Source organism: Nothoprocta perdicaria, unplaced genomic scaffold (assembly GCF_003342845.1).
Source record: "Nothoprocta perdicaria isolate Ctin4 unplaced genomic scaffold, notPer1 scaffold_117, whole genome shotgun sequence".
In the NCBI taxonomy this organism is placed as follows: Eukaryota; Metazoa; Chordata; class Aves; order Tinamiformes; family Tinamidae; genus Nothoprocta; species Nothoprocta perdicaria.
This window is the reverse complement of record NW_020454283.1, coordinates 1758197-1777149: the sequence shown is the minus strand read 5'-3', so window position 1 is coordinate 1777149 and position 18953 is coordinate 1758197. Positions and strand designations below refer to the sequence as shown.

Genomic DNA, 18953 nt, shown 5'->3' with positions numbered 1-18953 from the left:
CGCTCCCCGTTCCGCCGCTCCTCCCGCGGCGCCGGCTCCAGCCCGGACCTGCAGCAGAAGCGACAAGGAATGAGGCGCCGGGGGTGTCCAAGCGCCCTGGCTCCAGCCACCTCCATCTCCCCAGGCCTCGCAGGCCGGGCGGGAAGCGCGCGCCCTCCTCTCGCCTCACGCCGTTCCGCGCACCTCTGAAGGGAGGCAGCACCTCGCCGCCTTTCCCTGGCGTATCCCGTCCGCACAGAGCAGCGCCGTGCGCCCAAGCAGCTTCAGCCGCTGACACCCGACCCATGCCGTCCCCTGCCCTCCTGCCAGCCACCGCCCCGCCTCTCACCTTCACCGTCTCTCCAGCGACACCGCCATCTTACCCCCGCCGCATCCTCACGAGGGGCGCAGACGTCATCAACTAGCGACCGCGGGGGCTCATGGGAGTTGTAGGCTGAGGACACCTCCTTCCCCGCCCTTTCTCTCTCCCTCCCTCCCAGCGCGCGCGAGGGCTCACGGGAGTTGTATGCCGCGCGGGCGGGAGAGAAAATGGCGCGTGGCCACCCCAGCAATGGCATCACTGCGGCCACCAGGCTAGGGTCAAGATTAAATACAAATGGCCTGGCTGAAAGTGTACATCGCGCATGAGCACCAGGGCGCGGGGGAGCTCCCACTGCCTCCAATCATGGTATTGAGTAAAGAAGAAGAAAAAAAGGCAACAAAATAAGCTGAAAAATACACAGAATACATACACCTTTTTAATGCCTTCTCCATAATGGGCCTGTGAAGCCCCTTTCTTTGGTAACAGCATGAGAGTCACGCAAGCAGGACCACAGTAACGAGAATTGTTAACTATGTTTTGTGTCTTTCAAACATTGTCCCTGCCTGGATTTTTCTCCCTTTGGTGTGCATGAGTGTGTAGCATTCAAACAGCGCTAAAAAAAAGCACGTGGGAAGCAGCAGAAAAGGGTCTACGGCACTTTCTTGGGGTCCCTTCAAAGTGCAAGATGCCCTATTCAAACATAACATCTCAAGACAGGAGCAGCTCTATCTTAATGTGTCTGTTGAAGTGTCTGCACCTGACACTTGAATTAGATGGTGAAGTATGGAAATGGAGGATGAGAAAAACTGATTTTCTGAGAACATTTTCTCAGACTGATTCACTGCTTCTGCAATGCACAAATCTGGCAGACTCAGAAAAAGGAAGTTTCTAATAAGCAGAGCTTGCGCAATGGCACCGAAAGTTTCCCCATTCCCCCTCCAAGATGCGTAATCCATGGCTCTACTCTAGTCACGCCACACACAGGGCACCTTCTAATCACACACTGCTATCAGCATCACCCCACTACAGGCGTCGACAGCAGGTAGTTTCTTTGGGAATTTCAAATAATGGGAATACTGAAAAATCAATCTAAGTTGTTTCGCAGTGATGGCTCACTCAAGTTACATGCAAAGAAAATTATCAGAACAATCACTAAAAACTGGAATGAAGTCATCAAAACCACTGGGGTCTCCAGATTGTTATCAGATAAATAGAGCTTCTGACAAACTTAACATGGGATAGAGCTGAGCAGATTCTGCAGTAAAGCCTTCCTGGCAGATCTAGTTGTTCTCAGCCTTCCCTTTCTTAGATTTTATGTATACATACTGACCTGAACTGATTTTGTCTGGGTATACATGCTCCTGTCTCACAGGGAATGACAGGTAGTCCATTTTTTTTCCCTCTCATCAGCTTAATTCCAGAGGTAAAGTATAATAAGCCTACTTTTCTTTAGCTAACACAAAGCACCTAGATTACCACTGCTGCTACTTCGAACTTCATGGTACATTTCCAATGAATGCAAAGAGGTAAGAAATTAGATGAACTTCAGACTCTTACTACTGAGTTTCACCTAGTATTACATTTAACTGTTACAGGAGTTATGACTCCTGGAGCCAGCTCCCTGATTGATTTGATATTTGGAATAGTGTCCAGAAGTTATTCTATACTGTCCATTCCTGTGTATGCAGCGGATGGAAATGCGCTTCCAGCTGCTTGGAGAGAGAGCTTGTGACATGCCTCCAAAAAGGCATGGATTTCCAGTCCAAGAAGGCATTTCTGTAAAGCCAACCGAGCAGTGAAGTTTCAAGTAAATTGCAAGTGTCCAAGAAACGGTGGATGAGGAGCAAAATCAGAAACGAAGGCACAAAATCTCCTTCCAACTTCTACAGCAACGTTTCTAGATATTACCTGCAGTATCAGAGAGGGAGATCTTCCAGTAGTGGAGTCTTAAAATATTATTTAAAAAAAATCAATATCCAAATAGCTTTGATCAATGTCTTGGAGACTCTCAGCAGCATTCCCTTTTTCCACTCAAAGTCAGCAGTGAGTGGGGCCAGGGAAAGATCCTTCTTGTGAAGCATGGCTCTAGGGGTCAATAAAGGACACTGCGATGTAACGGGTCCCTTTGGTGGTTGGAAGGCCTTCATGATAGTGGGTCAGGCGTCCTGGATGCATGAGGGTCCAGCCTTTCCGCGGAGCTCGAATGGAGCAATTGTAGCGCAGGAATCGGCAGCCTCCTCCCTGAGAGGAACAAGAGAGGTGTTGGCTTAGCAAAAGCACATCAGGGAAAGGATGTCTGCCTTTTCCTGAAGGCCCTTCTGGAAGTGTGGGAAGGTATTTGAGGAATCCCATGCTACAGGTGTTCACAGAATCACAGAATGGTTGAAAGGTTGGAAGGGACCTCTGGAGATCAGCTAGTCCAAGCCCCCTGCTCTAGCAGGGACACCTGGAGCCCATGGCACTCAGTTGCATCCTGGTGGGTTTGGAAGATCTCCAGAGAAGGAAACTCCACAACCTCCCTGGGCAGCCTGTTCCAGGGCTCTGTCACCCTCACAGCAAAAAAGTTCTTCCTCATACAGAGATGGAACTTCCCGTGTTTCAACTTGTGCCCATTGCCCCTTGTCTTGTCACCGGCCACCACTGAGAAGAGTTTCATTCCATTCTCCCTACATTCTCCCCTCAGGTACTTATACATATTGATCAGATGTCCCCTCTCAGTCTTCTCTTCTCCAGGCTAAATAGGCCCACCTCGCTTAGTCTTTCCTCAAAGATCTGCTGTCTTCACCCAATCACTTGCATTCCTTGGTGTGAAGAGCCCAGATACGGATAAGGGAAGGGTTTCCCAGAAGGCTGATGTTGCACAGTCTAGCTCTTGACATTCCCACAAACACTCACCTCATAGTCTATTCCAACTCGGTTCAGAGCAATGTTAATGGTAAAGGTGGAAGCATCATGATGAGGCACTAGAGAGGGCTGCTCATCAGGTTTGTAGCGAACTACAAAAGCCAGCTCAAACTGAGTCTGCAGAGAAGAAGAACAAAATACACATTACAGGGCTACAGTGTTCCATAGCTACCGGGCTCCAGGCATGGTGTAACATTTAAGTTGTATTCCACTGCTAAAAGAGAAGATACACAGTAAAATCTGGAGAATGTTCTCACAAAATCATGCACAGAGACTGATGACATATACTGATGTCATACCTCAGGTTCAGTTCCTCCATATTCGGAAAGAGTATCAATAGAGGAACCTCAGGGCCATTCCCTTATACTGGGTCAAGCTATACCTACCTTGGTGTAGTATCCTGGATACATTTTCTCTGTGATGGGTGCAATATAGTCCAGAAGAAACTTATACCACTCTCTTTCAAAGCCAATTTGATTCATGTGGATGTCAATAGTTGGGACATTTTCATATCCCCCTTGTATCCTGCTGTCCTGAAATCAAATCATCAAAGTATCTGTGAGGACAGGCACTTCAAATATGAAAAGTAAATGCTTCTGGTAATTATTTATAATATAAGGTTTATTCATCAGTATTTTCAGGATTGAAAACTCATTCTAAAGATTAATTCAACCCACAAATTAGCCAATATTACCATCAGAAGGATGAAAATTGTAGCTTTGGGACTCAGAAGAAAAACACATACAAGAATGTGTGTAAAATTAGAGTTAATCTGGAGCAAAATTAGGACTATTGCATCTGGTTTCCCAGTTTAACCACTGGCTCCAATGTCATCCTAGAGGGGACACTATTGTCACAAATATTCATAGAAAATGGTGTGACCTAGAAATGAAGAAGCTCCTGCTTTTTCTTACCGTATTATCACCTGTGGACCACTGGCCATAATGTTCCATTTCTTCCACCAGCTCATCACATGCAGCCTCAGTGAATATGGGGAACCAGTAAACATCTGGGCAGGGCTGGAAAAAAAAAGTACTGAGAATGGTAGAAGCCAGGGCAAGTGACAGCTGGTAAACAGTGTCAGATTAAGTGGTAAGCAACTAAAGTAACTGAAATATTCACAGAAATTTGCCTTCTGATTCATGTATCCTGCTGAAGAGATCAAGATCTGCAATGCCTCAAAGACTTTGAGGCACTGACTAGCTCGTTACTTCTGAGAATGATAATAGTGATAATACAAGCATTATCCTCATGCTAATCTCCTATTCTGATACATAAAAACAATGTTTTCTTACCACTTCTACCAATTTCCCTTTCAGAGCTGCAGTGTAGTTTTCGTGGATGTATTTTTCTCTCCAATCCTGCAGTTAAAAGATAAGCAAACTAGTCATTTTGTACAGCCTGCTTAAAGAGGCAGTGAAAGCAGCAGTATTTCACAGGCTTTGGAGATCCAAAGATTTAATTATGAATCACAAATGCTCTCCCTTTAAATTCCGTTCTCCTCATCCCATCTGAGAGACATCATACAACAAACTCTGGACCTCAGTGAAGGTGATCATGAGGTCTTCACAGCCCACACTACCTGGCCTGCTGAGCATGCCAGTTATCTCACCTCAGGATTGCTGAATATTTGCCAGAGGTCATTGTGGAGATGAGTTGTCTGATAATTCTCCAGAGAGAGGATGTGTCCAAACTGATGCCGATTTGTCAGGTACATGAAGACTCCCTGAAGGACAAAGGGAAACAATCAAGCTGTGTTTCAAGGCCTCACATTCCTGTGAGTCAATATGAAATATAAGCATGGGACTTAAGCACTGCTGTGCTGATGCCTCTAAGCTGTTTATCTACTCATTCTCCTGTGGGCCTTCGCTTTAATTCTTACCCTGGATATGAGTAACTCTGAAAGGTTACAGCCAGAACCACCAGTCCTGTGCCTGTCATCAGGCAGGGATGGAACCAGAGTAGAATAGCTGCCCTAAGATGAGTTTTTTTCCTTTTTCTCTGAAAAATTCAGGACATTTCAGGACATTTAGGACAGATTTGAATAGGTCCAAGAACAAATATGTGATTTGCATTTAATGGCTCCTGGCTCTGGGTGGTTTCCAGTGAGAAAGAAATCCCATACGATTCCAATACAGTATAGAATCAAGTAATGCCAATTCATCCTGCCCCATGGCCTGGCAGAGGTGACTGCCTTGAGACCACTTTATCTTGTCACCTCCACCATGCAATGCAGTTCTCCCGCGCGAGCTTCTCTCCTCAATTGACCTGATTCCGAACATTATGGCAGAAAGCCATGTCAGCATCCAGTTTTCCACTGCGGAAGATATCTCTCTGGTCAAGCTGTGATCGCAGGGCAGTGGCTTTAACCATGTAAACTCCACTTATATAGGGAACATTCCAAAGCCCACTGAAACAAAGGAGATGAGAACTAAGACATGATATAACAGTAAGAAAGAAACTGCAAGACTCAATGGGATGGCAAGCAGCACTGCAGTATCAGGCAGGCTACTCAACATGAGCCAACTCAGATCAGTAGGGAGAAACCACATCAACAAGAACTGTCATTCCAGGAAAAATCAGGTATATTGCCAGAGCTTTTAAACAGCATAAAACCTAATCTGCTGAGAAATCAATTAATTGCTACTGTGTGTTTCTTTTAGGGATATAATTAATGGCTTGAGCCTCTTCCCAGAAAGATCAACATATTTCTTTCCTAATGATTTAAAGTAACTAAACCAGCCAAAAGTGCATAAGCTGATTTCCAGCATTCATTGTGCATGCACTGACCTAAAAAAAGGGGATCCTCAAGAATACAAATGAAACACTGTTTTGTGAATCTTTCATCCAAGGATCACATACTGTTTTATGAAGGCTATCTGATAAAGGTTTGCAAGCTCTTAAGTGATTTTAAGAATTGCACTAACATATGCAGTTGGAAAAACACGACATGAATAAAATGAAGCAATTTGAGTTGTCAGAAGTCTCAAATCCTTTCTCTGATTGTAAGGAAGTCTGCCTGAAGTGCTTATGGTCTCTGTAAAGAGGAGCACACACAGCAGGTTCTAATTGAGAATACAGTTGTGTTTGATGATAATACGCATCAGCAAGCTTTATATTTAAGGGATTATATCAGAAAGAAACTATCTTTGTATACTCACACCCTCCGCCTTTGAACAATATCCACATAATCTTCCGAGCGTGCATAGTACCCATCAGGACTCAGAGCTGCCCAGAAATTTGACCACAACTTCTCATGCCGACTTACCAGTGGGGCAATCACCAGCCTGTAAGCAGAAAAGAAAATGAAATGGTAAGACAGGATGTTACCACAGGAAGAAAAATAAAAGATTTACAAACTACAGAACTGTAAGAGTCAGACTCTCCCTCTCATAGGTGCTGTTTCTACTAACTTTGGTAGTAGAATTCCACTTAAGCAAAGGCAAATACCATCACATTGTCATATGTAACTGCATCCAGCAGCATTATCTCCTAGAATCTGATTTGTTCTAGCCACTACACAAATGCAAAGCTAGGCATGATTTACATTCATTGCCTAAAATTCAGGGTTTGGCCACTACTGTGAAAATAAGAGACCAAATAAGAGGCATTTGTTGAACATTCCATCCCCAGAAGAGATCACCTTACACATCTCACAGTAATAAATTCCAAACGTGAAACACGCCCAGGAAGGATTAGACAGGCCAAAGAACTCACTTGTTCTGTTCAATCAGGATCCTTAGAGTCTCCGTGTTCTTCAGAACTATGTCAGCATCCAAACTAAAGTAATAGTCACAGTCAGGATCCTTTCTGCACAAATCCCTATGGCAAGAGAGAAAAAAAAAAGTCAGGTGAAAACCCAGAGGGTATCAGTTTCAGTAGCCAACAGCACACACAAAGAGGTAGCCAACACCACATTTAGCCAACTTTGTTTTCCAGTACAAATGAGTAACAGCAGGTACCCATTTACACTTGGCTCAAATCCAGACCTCAGTTCATACTTCTCCCTCCTGATTACAGCAAGCTACTCTATTACAACCTGACTAAAAGACAAGAAACATTATCTTAACAGACTTGTTAAGCCTGGACTCAATCTGACTCCAGTAGCTCTCAAGTTTGGCCCCTTCACTTACATGCCCAAGTTACGTGCTTCAGCATTCTCCACCTCATCATCCGGCCCAATTACTTTGATGGCAAGATATTCTTTGCCGTGCTTCTCAATAAATGAGTCCACTTCTGTCAAATGATGCTGTTCCTATGCCAAAAGGAGAATTAAAAACAAACTAACTAAACAGGTGACATGAGCTCATCCCAGGCTGCTCAGTCTTTTGCTCTTGAGGGTGTCAAATCAGGTGAGTAATAGGTCTTTCCACCTCAACATCTTTACTGCTGGATTTTCTAGGTGTGCTTGCAGATAGTACTGTAGTTACAGAGCCTAGAAGTCTGGTTCAAGGTTGCAAAGAGGATGGGGAGGTAAATGTTTTCCCAGCATTTGGGAAGACTGTCACTAACCAACTTTACTTACATGGTTGTGAATGAAGAGCTGGATCCTTTGTTTTGGATAATGGAGGTTACGAAGCCGCAAGAAGAACTGGGAGAGGAATGGAGTGGGTTGCTCAATGAAAATGCCAATCAGAATCAGTGGCATCGCATGATCCTACATTTAGTGAAGAGCAGAGAGAGGTAGTGGCTCTTCTAGGTCATCAAAAACACAACATCCTATTATAAGATCTTTTTCTAGTGCTTGGGATAGACAACAGCCTTACCTTAAACCCTGTAAGGCTTCGCAGGCCTTCATCACATACAGTGCAACCGGTCTCAAATGTCCATATTTGAGGAATGTAGTTTCCCAGGTAGTTTAGCTGCAGCTGCAAAAACAAATATGCCATATTCCACATACAGGGCAGAAGGAGTTTTTTTGCCTCCATCCCCTGGAGTGAGATCAGACTCCCTTAGAATTTCATTTACCTTCTTCCTTGACTAAAGACTTTGAAAAGTAGGACAGCCCTCGAGTCTAAGCACATCTATGGATCTTTGAACCAAATCCATCTTGCTGCTATGGACTGGACCATGGATACAGGAAAACTCAGGATGCAGGAGGGTAACAGATTGATACACTCAAGCAAAAAGGATCACTTTGCAACAAACTCATACCAAACCTTTCTCTCAAGGCTCCTGCTTACCTTGGTGGGTCCATTTCCATGAATTACCACAGGCAGTGTGTCATATAGCAAGTTTCTTGCTCTCACTCGTGCATTTTCAAACTTCAGAACCACCTCATCTGGAAAACACATTGCCATCTTGTTAACAGGTGGCTTTTATTAGTGATTAGAAACACAAGCCATGTTTCTACCAACACTTGCTAGCAGATGAAAGCATGGACATGGAAAGCCATATATACAAGGAGTCTGAGGACCACGGCCTGTATTCAGGAATAATAATAATAAAAAAATATTCAGAATTGTAGTCTAGTTCAGGTTTAAACTCCAGTCTTCCATCCTGGTAATGATCATAAGACTCAAAAACTATATTGTCTTACCATTTTTTATATGATTAAATAAATACGGGTTGAAGCAAGACAGTATATTGAAAACATGAGGCAGTAGTCCCAGAAGAAGAGGTGGGTCACATTGGCCAAACTAGAGTAATTAGCTGGTCAGAAGCTTGGTGTGGGTCAGCGAATACTCGCAGGCAGTGTCTGGCTGCATCTCACTTTCCATGTCATTCCAGACACTGTTGTGAAGCGAAGCAAGCCGGAGGCAGGGTTGTGTGTTATTACTTGCAGGGAAGTCCCTCCCAGTTTCAATCTCCAAAGCTAATGCAATGCGACATGCTCGGAGATCAAAGTGGCAAGGAAGTGTAAGAGGGAAAACCTGACCTGCATTCCCCTGAATGGGAAAGGAACCACAGTTAGAACCCAGTTAGTCACAGTAAAATTGCAAATAAATCCTAGGACACTGGCACAGACTTTTACTGGGGCTTTTTCTTCAGGGACAGGAATTTCTGGAATTTAATTCCTTCAGCCACATCACAGTTGTATTTCTGGTATGAGCATTCAGTTGCATTCCAAGAAGAAATGAGCCTCTCTTCCATCTCACCTAAAGCTCCATTCAGGTTCTGGAAGATTCGGCTTCTGTGGTCTAAACTGATGTTGATACTTTCCTTTAGAAAAGTGAGATAAATTTTAATTAGAATACAAGCAAGCATCCATTCTTTATATGTGACAGACTTCATGTTAGGTAAAGATATAACACATATTTTCATATTCTCCAAGCCCTAAAAACTAAAAACACTTCCAGCTAATCCTCATTTTCATTTGAATTTGAAACAATTCACCAGTCCTTAAATAGCTTAAATACATCAGGCACAAACATGTAAATAAACACTTTAAAACTGCTCTGGGAATCCTAATAATGGAGAAATACGCAGCATATTAACGAAGCACACTTGCTCCACAGTCATATAAAACTCGTGTGTAATGCGCAGGAATGCCAAGGCAGCAAAAATATGTGCTGTGAAGGCAGCTTTTTGCATCTATCCCCCGGGCTAGGGCTATCCCAGATATTGCCCCAGGTGCCACTGTCAAATCAGAACACGGTGTAGGTGTAAGACCGGCTTGAGCAGTTTCTATTTTCATCTCCTACTGCAGGTCACTCTCTGAAGGGATTTCTGTCACACCAAAACTAAGTGTGATGTAAGTGTAAGTGTGATGTTCAGTGTCCCTCCAGGCACCTACTGAGATTGATTTCTGGAAAGGGCGGCAGGGTGCAAACATCCGGTGTCTGAATGCCAAGGCAGTGGAATTACTCAGCCTTCGGTGGCATTGGGCCAGAGCTGTAGATGAGAATATTAAAGGAGCTGTTCATACTAAAACATCACAGGCCACATTCAGACTTGGGGTGGTAAAAAGAATCCAACTCCTTTTCCAACCAAGCGGAAGGCCCTTTACTATTTTTAACAATTGGGCCGAGTTTACTGTTACAGTTTCACCACTTAGTCCTCAAGCATTTCTGGCACCCCTCGCAAACAGCCTCTGCTGTGTTACACAGAACTGGGCAGGGACAACGGAAGTGGAATCATGCTGTGGGCTGGATTAATGTGTACTCCAGTACAACACGTGGTGTTGGAACACATGATACTCCTGGCGTCCATTCCTGGGTTCAGTATTCCAGGCTAAGTTATGGGAGATGCTATATAGGCTGGATGAGGGGACAGAGTGCAGCCTGAGCAAGTTTGTGGATAATACTAAACTGGCTGGAGTGGCTGACACTCCAGAGGGCTTTGCTGCCATTCAGAGGAACCTGGACAGGCTGGAGAGTTCGGCAGGGAGGAACCTCATGAGGTTCAACAAGGACAAGTGCAGGGTCCTGCACCTGGGGAGGAATAACCCCAGGCACCAGCACAGATTAGGGGTTGACCTGCTGGAAAACAGCTCCACGGAAAGGGATCTAGGAGTGTTGGTTGATAATAAGTTATCCATGAGTCAGCAGTGTGCCCTTGTGGCCAAGAAAGCCAATGGGATCCTGGCTGCATCAGGAGGATGTTGCCAGCAGGGCGAGGGAGGGGATCCTGCCCCTCTACTCAGCTCTGGAGAGGTCGCTCCTGGAGCACTGGGGGCAGGTCTGGGCTCCCCAGGACAAGAGGGACGTGGAGCTTCTAGAGAGGGCCAGTGGAGAGCAACAAAGATGATTAAGGGACTGGAACATCTCTCGTATGAGGAAAGACTAAGCCAACTGGGCCTGCTTAGCCTGCAGAGGAGAAAACCGAAGGGACATCTGATCAATCTGCATAAGAACCTGAGGGGAGAATGTAGGGAGGATGGAATGAAACTCTTCTCAGTGGTGGCCAGTGACAAGACAAGGGGCAATGGGTACAAGTTGAAACACGGGAAGTTCCATCTCTGTATGAGGAAGAACTTCTCTGCTGTGAGGGTGACAGAGCCCTGGACCAGGTTCCCAGGGAGGTTGTGGGTCTCCTTCTCTGGAGATCTTCCAAACTCACCAGGATGCGACTGAGTGCCATGTGCTCCAGGTGTCCCTGCTGGAGCAGGAGAGCTAGACTAGCTGATCTCCAGAGGTCCCACAAGATGTGGTTGCTAGCATGCAAATTTGCAAAAAGGAAAAGGATACTGGGACATACTAGTGACCCCTTTCATATCATTACAATGCAGCATTTTCATGGTTTACTTACTTCACTGTCAGCAGGAATGCTGCATGGAAATGGCTCACCTGCAATGCTTCTCAAATTCTCAAAATTCAGGTACACTCACCCGTTTTTCTGGATCCAAAAAGATAGTTGTATAAAAGAGTTGGTCACTGTCATCATCTTCTCCCTTCCACCCTTCCACAAGTTTGTTCAGGTTTGGAGCATAGCCAATGAAGCCTGAAGGAATAAGGATGAAGAGAAACACAGTATTTCAATCCATATACAGTAAAAAAAAGAAATTACTGCTACATTCACATACTCACTTCTTCCACACAAAATAAATGCATCTATAAACCCCCCTTCCCAGCATGAAATGACACTGGGATAGAACCCTTAATTTTCAGCATCAGAAAACATCCCCTGAAAAAAATCAGTCTCACTGCAAAGATGTAGCAGGTTCTTATCCTCTAGACGTGAATCAGAGCCATGTCCCTTCTTGGAGGAAGAAAAAGACAGGAACATAGTTGGTCTCTCTTACCTCCAGAGCCCAGGAAGCGCTTTCCATCTCGCACCTGAGGGTACTTGGCTTCCAACTTTCTGTCAGGATAGATGTAATTCTCTGCTGAAAAAACAACTTTGCTCTTGGCTTGTTTGAACTTCTTCAGTAGCTCCGCAGGGCCTGATGCAAAGAGCACATCATAGCTACAGTAAAGGACAAAAAAAGGACAGCAAGGAGTGGAGTCAGAAAAGCAGGTCAATGAGAAAAGCAACCAGAAACAGGGAAAACATTTAGAATCTCTTCTTAGTTCTGCTTCACAATATTATGTTCTTGTCCCACTTAAAATTAACTAGAATGTTATCTTACTCAGAGTGAAAGATACCTAGAAAGCAACCGGAAACACAGATGGATTTCAAGAATCCAGAGAGTCCAGTGACTGCCTAAAAGCAAGACCTAACAGGTTTATATTGCCCCAAAGGAAGTTACTTTAAACATTTTTAAGCCCTTCCACTGCTGGAGATTCCATAATGTCTTGACACAGCCTACTCCCATGCACAACCATTCCTACTTTTAGAAAATTTTCACCAATAATGAAACAAAGTCTTCCAATCTGAAAAAGAGACTGCTTTTCACATTTTTTGGCATCTTGTCACTCTCCACAGAGCTCTCTATGGTGGGGAGCTATGTTGGACAGCAGCCTCTGGATATTAGATTTGAGTCAGTCTCCCCAGTACTGAGCAGAACTGACTGATTTCCAGTGCTCCCAGAATAAGATCTGCATTCTCTGCAAGAGAATTCTATTCTTCAAAGCAACTTTCTCTGGCTAACTAAATGTGTTGCAGTCTGCCTCACAAATAATTCCACTGAGAAAGGCCTGCAGAATTTTTCTCTCCGTTCTTTAGAGACAGACGCAGCCAAATTCCACCGTGGCAGAAACAGGTATAATGCCATCAAATTTATACAAGAGTTGGAATCCGCCCATTGATGTTAGATCTTTCCAGCTGCCACGGATGCAGCTCACACTGAGACTCAAAAGACTACAGAGAATTCAGGGGGGAAAATTAGAAGGGATCTGGTCACCTCTTCCACAAGCAACCAATTTCACAGTTTCTTCTTAGTAGAAACCTGTTCAGTGCCTTGTAATTAAGTTCATGGCAAATCCTTTCCAACACATTACCTTTCTACGAAAAGGATGATTAAGTCTTCCTTGTCTGCATACTCCTTTAAAGCTGATTTCAAGAGACGGACCTTCTGACCACCTCCTGCTGGTGTCTTATCATCTCCACCCTGCCATTTCTCATCCAATCCCAGCACCTGAAGGAGACAGGCAAAACCTCTACTGAATAGGTCACTATCCCAGCAAGACCCACTTGAAGAAGGGGACCAGAACTTACAGTCCTGATGGACCAGAACTTACAGTCCGGATTATTCCCAAGGCAAAATACAACAACAGAAAACAATTCAGGATGGAGGCACTGGCTATATGTGCTAGTCAGTGAATAGTGACAGGAGCTTCTCACTCTGCACCATTATGTTTCAATACTGCAATGGGAATGTGTCTTGGGGCTCCTCTGAGCTGGAGTCATGAATCTCATCACAAGCCACTATTGGGGATGGCATAAGAAGGACTGCAGCAGAAATGCCAGCTGCCACAGTATCTCTCATACAGCTGAAGAAGCATGTCCTCTCTTGGGCTTTTGTTTAATTCTTTGAGGCCAAGTCTTACTCATTGTATACTCAAGGGTGTCCATTTCAAAATTCCCTTTCACCAGCTCCTCCTGAGGCCATTGGTCATCACCTGGACTTTGTAGTTGAAGAACTGGGCTGATCTTCTGAAACGTCTGAAGCCCTCAGTTTGCTTGGTGGCAACAGTAAGGACGAGCAGGTTTTCTGCTTGTAGGAGAAAGCACAGGAGACATAAAATCCATCTGCTTGATTGTAACAAAGAGGCTTTACTAGCAGACACTGAACCAAAGCAGAAACAGTTGTTCTTAAAGGGAGGTCATTACGAGTAAAACTCAACCACCAAGAAGCGAACTTCCCAATACAACACTTCACGTTAGTCAGGAAGTCCGGAACAGAACCGAAGAGCTCTGACTTTCACTTACAATCCACTGCTGTTCCCACTCAGAGGTTATGTCTGCTCTACATAACATCAAATGCTGCCCAGGTTTATTATGTCAGGCAAACAAGGCAGCCAATCCCAGGAGCAACCACATTCTCCTGAGAAGCAGACACTAGCTTAAAGCTCACCCAGTCCTCTCTACACTGTACAGTCTTAAGCACTGTAGGTACTCTCACTGACAAATGCCAATCAGGAATAAAATTAACTTCAAATCCCATTTTTTGCTGCCTATATTACTGGTAACACCTATGGAGAAAAACAAGCAAACAAAAGCCAGCATGGAAGTAGAGACAGTGTTTTTTCCTCTAGGGTAACTACCATATGGGACAGCGTATCACAACGGTGGCCCGAACTTTCACTGACTGTAGAGCCCCAAACTAACTGCAGTGCAGTGAAGGCTGCTCCTTTGCTTTGTACTTGAACAGCAAAGATTAGAACTTGGTCCTGGGTATAAAATGGGGGAAAATATGAGAATTAATTGAGATATGAGCTGGAAGAAGAAAATATAATTTACAATTTTTTTTTTAAATCCCACTAATGTGAGGTATGATTCTTCGGTTTGAAGGAAATTAAACTTGAAGATAAAAATAAAGGAGCACTAAGAAAAAAAGACCATTTCAGAGTCACACATTTAGTGCAATTGGCTCCCTGTTGTCCACAAAGTTGCACTCAGCATTGACTACGTGTAAAGACCAAAATTTGGCTGTCATTCCCCCTCCATGGTCGCTCCAATTTTCTACTGTGTTCTACAAGTGTTTTTCCATGCATACACAATGTGAATTTAATTCTGCCATCCCTTTCATTGAGTTCCCAAACTTGTCCCTTAAAAATGACATGGCAAAATCTTGAAGTTTTCTTTCAGAAGTTTCTCCAGGATACCACTGGAATATGAATATTCTGCAGAGGTCCTGGTTTCTTTTTGGAGCGATTAAAAGCTCTGCTTCATCTTAACACCTTTATTTCAGTAAGAATTTGTATAGGCTCTGGCAATAGTGTATTTAAATATGAATCTTGCCATCCAATTTTGACATCGGAAAATACCAGGAATAACTGAAAGTACATTCTCTTGGCTTGAGCAGCTCCTCTTGGAACAATTAAATTTTCAATAGATGTTCCAGATGTATCTTCCTAGTGTGCCTAGACTGATATTCAGGGCACGGTGAGTCCAGTACCTCAGATGGGCAGAATCTAGGAGGTGGAATCCTAGCTAGATCTGACAAGGCTGCCAAAAAACATTAAGAAAGTAAACTTTAGTCTTACAAAAACTAGGACTAAAGTTTAAGAAATAAAATATTCCCAAGGACAAATCCTTTTCTCCATCAGAACAAAGAGGAGGCCTTGACAACAGTCAGTAAAAGGCCAGCTTCAACTGTATTTTGTTAGATATTCTTGCAGACAGACAAAGGACTGACAAACAAAAGAATCCGAATCCTGCATCAAGTGCAAATTTTGAGGCAGATTTTTAGCTCTGTGAAGCGCATTCCTAATCCAGCTCCTTCTGCACACTCCAGTTGCTTGTACCCTTTGGAGGCACAAGGTGTAAACATATCAGTAAAATATGAATATCCTTAAGGCATATGCTAAAACCATTAAAGTATCTAGTCATACGGTGGCATGCAGAAAACCAGGCAGCTTGATCAGCCAGCTCTGAGCCCACAGCTTCCATGAAGGTGAAAATCATCCTGCCTGTGAAAAGGGAGCAAATGTGTGAAGAGGGAGGAATGTTAAGACAAACACCACATTCTAGTACCTGAAAAAGGGGGCGAAAGCATATGATAAAGATGATAGAAGACAAGAATTACTGTAGCCTGGCTGCTTTGCAACTGTTTCAGCCTGAATTCTGAGGAATCACATTAAATAAATTAGGAATTCATTTTCATGCTACCAGCTCAAGAAAGAAACAAACTGTTTATACGCCGTTTGATATGACTGCCAGAAATTCACTGGACCAGATGAGACAGCGAAAGGCTCCAAGGATGAACAGGAAGCAGTGTCATATTTCCAAGGCAGAAAAGGTCTCACTGTGCAGCATGTGAACTCTCAGGAGCATGGAAAAGCCAGCAGAGAGACAACAATCCCCCCACACAGAATTCCTCATGAAAAATTCCCTTCTCATTACTAATTTGCAGGGAGCTCAGTTGCTGCTCTGAGCAATTTCTACAGTAGCGAGAGTTTTCCATCCCAGGAGACACACTGGAAGTGCTGTGCTGAGCTGGGCTGCCTCGCTCCTTCCCCTTTAACTCTTCTCTCTCTTCCTTAAAAGTTTTTGCTGAGGACTGGCACAGCTACAGGCATTTCCAAAGACAGAGCAGCAAATGCTTCTAATTTCTATTTGTTTTACTTCCATAGTAAATGAAACTTTTCATCTCATTTTCAGTATTGTCGTCTTCCTCCACGCTATCAATGCACATTCAGGCTCCTTTCTTCAGACATAACAGACTGGAGGTATTTTTAAACCTCCCAAAGCAGTTTTATGTTTCCTAATCATCCACATCACTGGTATTTTTTATACGTGGAAACAGTAGCTCAAGCTGGGTCCCCTGGACACACTGACTCCTTGGGCCGTGATGATTATCATAAATGTAAGAAATACATTTAATAAAGGTGTTTCAGCAGAATCTGAACCCAGTGTGGTTCAGCAAAGTAACTGTGGGATTAAGAACCACGGGAGCTGGTCTGGGCCTCCAGTTCTGCTCTGAAGCTGGGAGCCAACCTAGCTAGCTCTCTACTTTTCCATCTGTAGAACAGTAATAAATGCCTTTTAGCAGACTTAAAAGTTTTTACACAGAAACTGGTAAAATGAAGCAACAGGATGAATTTTGAGTTATTCACTTCTGCCCCAATTCCACAGGGAGGGCACAGTTGCAGCTGCATTTCTTAACAAGGGATGAGTTTATCCCTAGGCTGTGCCTTGGGAAATATTATTGTGCAGCTTCCTGTTAAATAACATTAAAGAAAATATCATTACTACTGGGACCAAAGAGAAAAATCAGTGCATAGTTTAACAGTGCATAATATAATCTGCACATTAACTTCACATTTACCAAAGTTTTTTCGGTAACAACTTAATTTGACGTACAAATAACCACACTTAGTGCTTTTGCAGAGACCTGAAAGAACTTTTAAGAGAGAAGAGAGGTATCTTGAACTCATACGAGAAGCAACTGAACTGGAAAATAATTCCAAATTCCTTTTCCTAACCAACATACCTCACTGTAAGGGTGCCAAACCTGGAGGGTAAAGCGGGCCCCACAAGCTTGCCCAAAGCCTGGAGCGTAACCAGTACAGCAGGGCACACAAAGCTGCGCTTTTCACTCGTATTCGTCACTAAGTGAGACCCCCTCTTAAGCGCTGCTTCTCCCATGAAGACACGAACGGAGGACTCCATCCCGTCCCGTTCCTACCTTCCTGCCTGGCGCTGGCGCCGCCGCCGCCGCTCTCCGCGCCGGGCAGCGGCAGCAGCAGCAGCAGCGGCGGCAGCAGCAGCAGCGCGGGGGGCACCATGGAGGCCGCTTCTCTCCCGCGCGAGGCTCCGCTCCGCTCCGCTCCGCAGGGAGCCGGCGGCTGCGGGAGGCTGCGGGGCTGCCGCCGCCTCTGCCACGCACCAGACCCGCCCGGCGGGGGCGGGCGGCGGCGGCTGCTCCTCCCCGGGCCGCCCCGGCCTCAGCGCCGGCCGCAGCCCGCGGCTTCTCCCGGGCCCGGGGCGGCCCCCAGCGAGGGCTCCGGCCGCCCTGGTCTTGGCACGGCAACATGAGGCAGAAGCGGATTATGCCCCAGTAAAAGCTGCTTCCCCGGCCCTGTCCCGTCACGCACGTCCCTGGGGGACAAGGGAGCCGCTGTTACCCCCATGCATTACACTCCATGTCCCTGCATGTTTGCTCCAGCGCTGGTGATATGTATGTGTCCATTTTGTTTCCTTATACCTAAATTTGATAAATAAACAAAATCTCACAGTATTGCACCTAGTTTAAACAAACATTTGGTTCCATGGCCATTGTTTTTTTTATCTCCACTGCAGTGGATGTTTCATTTCAGGGAAACACCTCTGAGCCTGGGGGGCACCAGGTGAGGAGCCACCCCGATAGGTGTCTTATCAAGGCCTAAAGCAAAGTAGTACTGCTCGTGAAGCAGATGTCAGCTGGGCCCGGGATGAGGAATACACAGCTGGAAACACACCCGGAGAGTCATCCTATGAACAGCTGGATAACACAAAACCCCAAGTCTGCCAGCAAACCACCTTCTGAAACCAACAGAAACTGCAGAGATTGTACAAAATACTGGCTCTCCCTAAGAGGATGTTTGAGGAAACTTCCTTTCCCAAATCACAGCCTCCTCATGTTGAGAGTTACATCTCTCCAAAATGAAAGCGCACTTTTCTGGCACACTGAGGCTCGTGAGCGCAGCGCCGCGCGCGGCCGTCGCCCCATGCGCGTCCAGCGGCCCTGCCCGGGCGGCGGAGGCCTCGGCGCGCCCGCGGCCCCGCAGCTGGCGGCCTCCGCTCCCCCGCAGCCGCTGCCAGCACAGATGTCCCCGCGAGTACGTGCGAGGCGTGCAGCCCGAGCGGCACGGCGCGCCTTTCCGGCCGCCACCAGGCACGCCGGGAAAGCGCTGGTGCCGAGCGACGCCACATCGCATCCGCTTGGCGGGCGCGGGCTGCCGTGTGTCCCTGAGCACACCATTAAAAACAGGCGGCTCATTCAAGGGGGACATTATGGATGTCAGACACGAGGCAGCTCCTTAGCGGGAGCCACTCGGGGCCGCTGGGGGGCCGCTCGGGACACTTGGGGCCGTTGGCAGCCGCTCGGGACCGTTGGGGCCGTTGGAACTTCAGCAGGCGCCGGGCGGGGCGGCCAAGGGGCGGGACTAGAGGAGGGCGGTGGCGGCGCTGTCGCAAAGCGTCGCAGCGGCGGCGCTTCCGGGTGGCGCTTTGCGGCGGCCATGGCGGAGTGAGCGGCGCGCGGCGGCGGCTCGGGGCGGGG

The 18953-nt window shown here is 45.7% G+C and overlaps 2 protein-coding genes across 2 annotated transcripts in view; one reads left to right on the top strand and one right to left on the bottom strand.

Annotated features, from left to right (window-relative positions):
- Positions 1 to 1030: 1030 nt before the first annotated feature.
- PLOD1 (procollagen-lysine,2-oxoglutarate 5-dioxygenase 1) lies at positions 1031 to 17478 on the bottom strand. Its single transcript, XM_026053616.1, has 19 exons — positions 17379 to 17478; positions 13648 to 13739; positions 13027 to 13163; positions 11889 to 12052; positions 11475 to 11587; positions 9304 to 9367; positions 8389 to 8486; positions 7972 to 8073; positions 7731 to 7862; positions 7339 to 7460; positions 6923 to 7027; positions 6367 to 6492; positions 5474 to 5615; positions 4818 to 4931; positions 4501 to 4566; positions 4120 to 4224; positions 3592 to 3738; positions 3197 to 3322; positions 1031 to 2542 (listed from the first exon to the last, which is right to left on the bottom strand). Exons 1-19 carry the CDS (start codon positions 17476 to 17478, stop codon positions 2387 to 2389), a joined length of 2211 nt encoding a protein of 736 aa, XP_025909401.1. The 3' UTR covers positions 1031 to 2386.
- Positions 17479 to 18912: 1434 nt separating this feature from the next.
- The window catches only part of KIAA2013 (KIAA2013 ortholog), a 5114-nt gene continuing 5073 nt past the window's right edge, over positions 18913 to 18953 (top strand). Inside the window, exon 1 of the mRNA XM_026053575.1 lies at positions 18913 to 18920. Within this exon, the coding sequence (XP_025909360.1) occupies positions 18913 to 18920 (8 nt within the window). The remainder of the gene's footprint in view (positions 18921 to 18953) is intronic.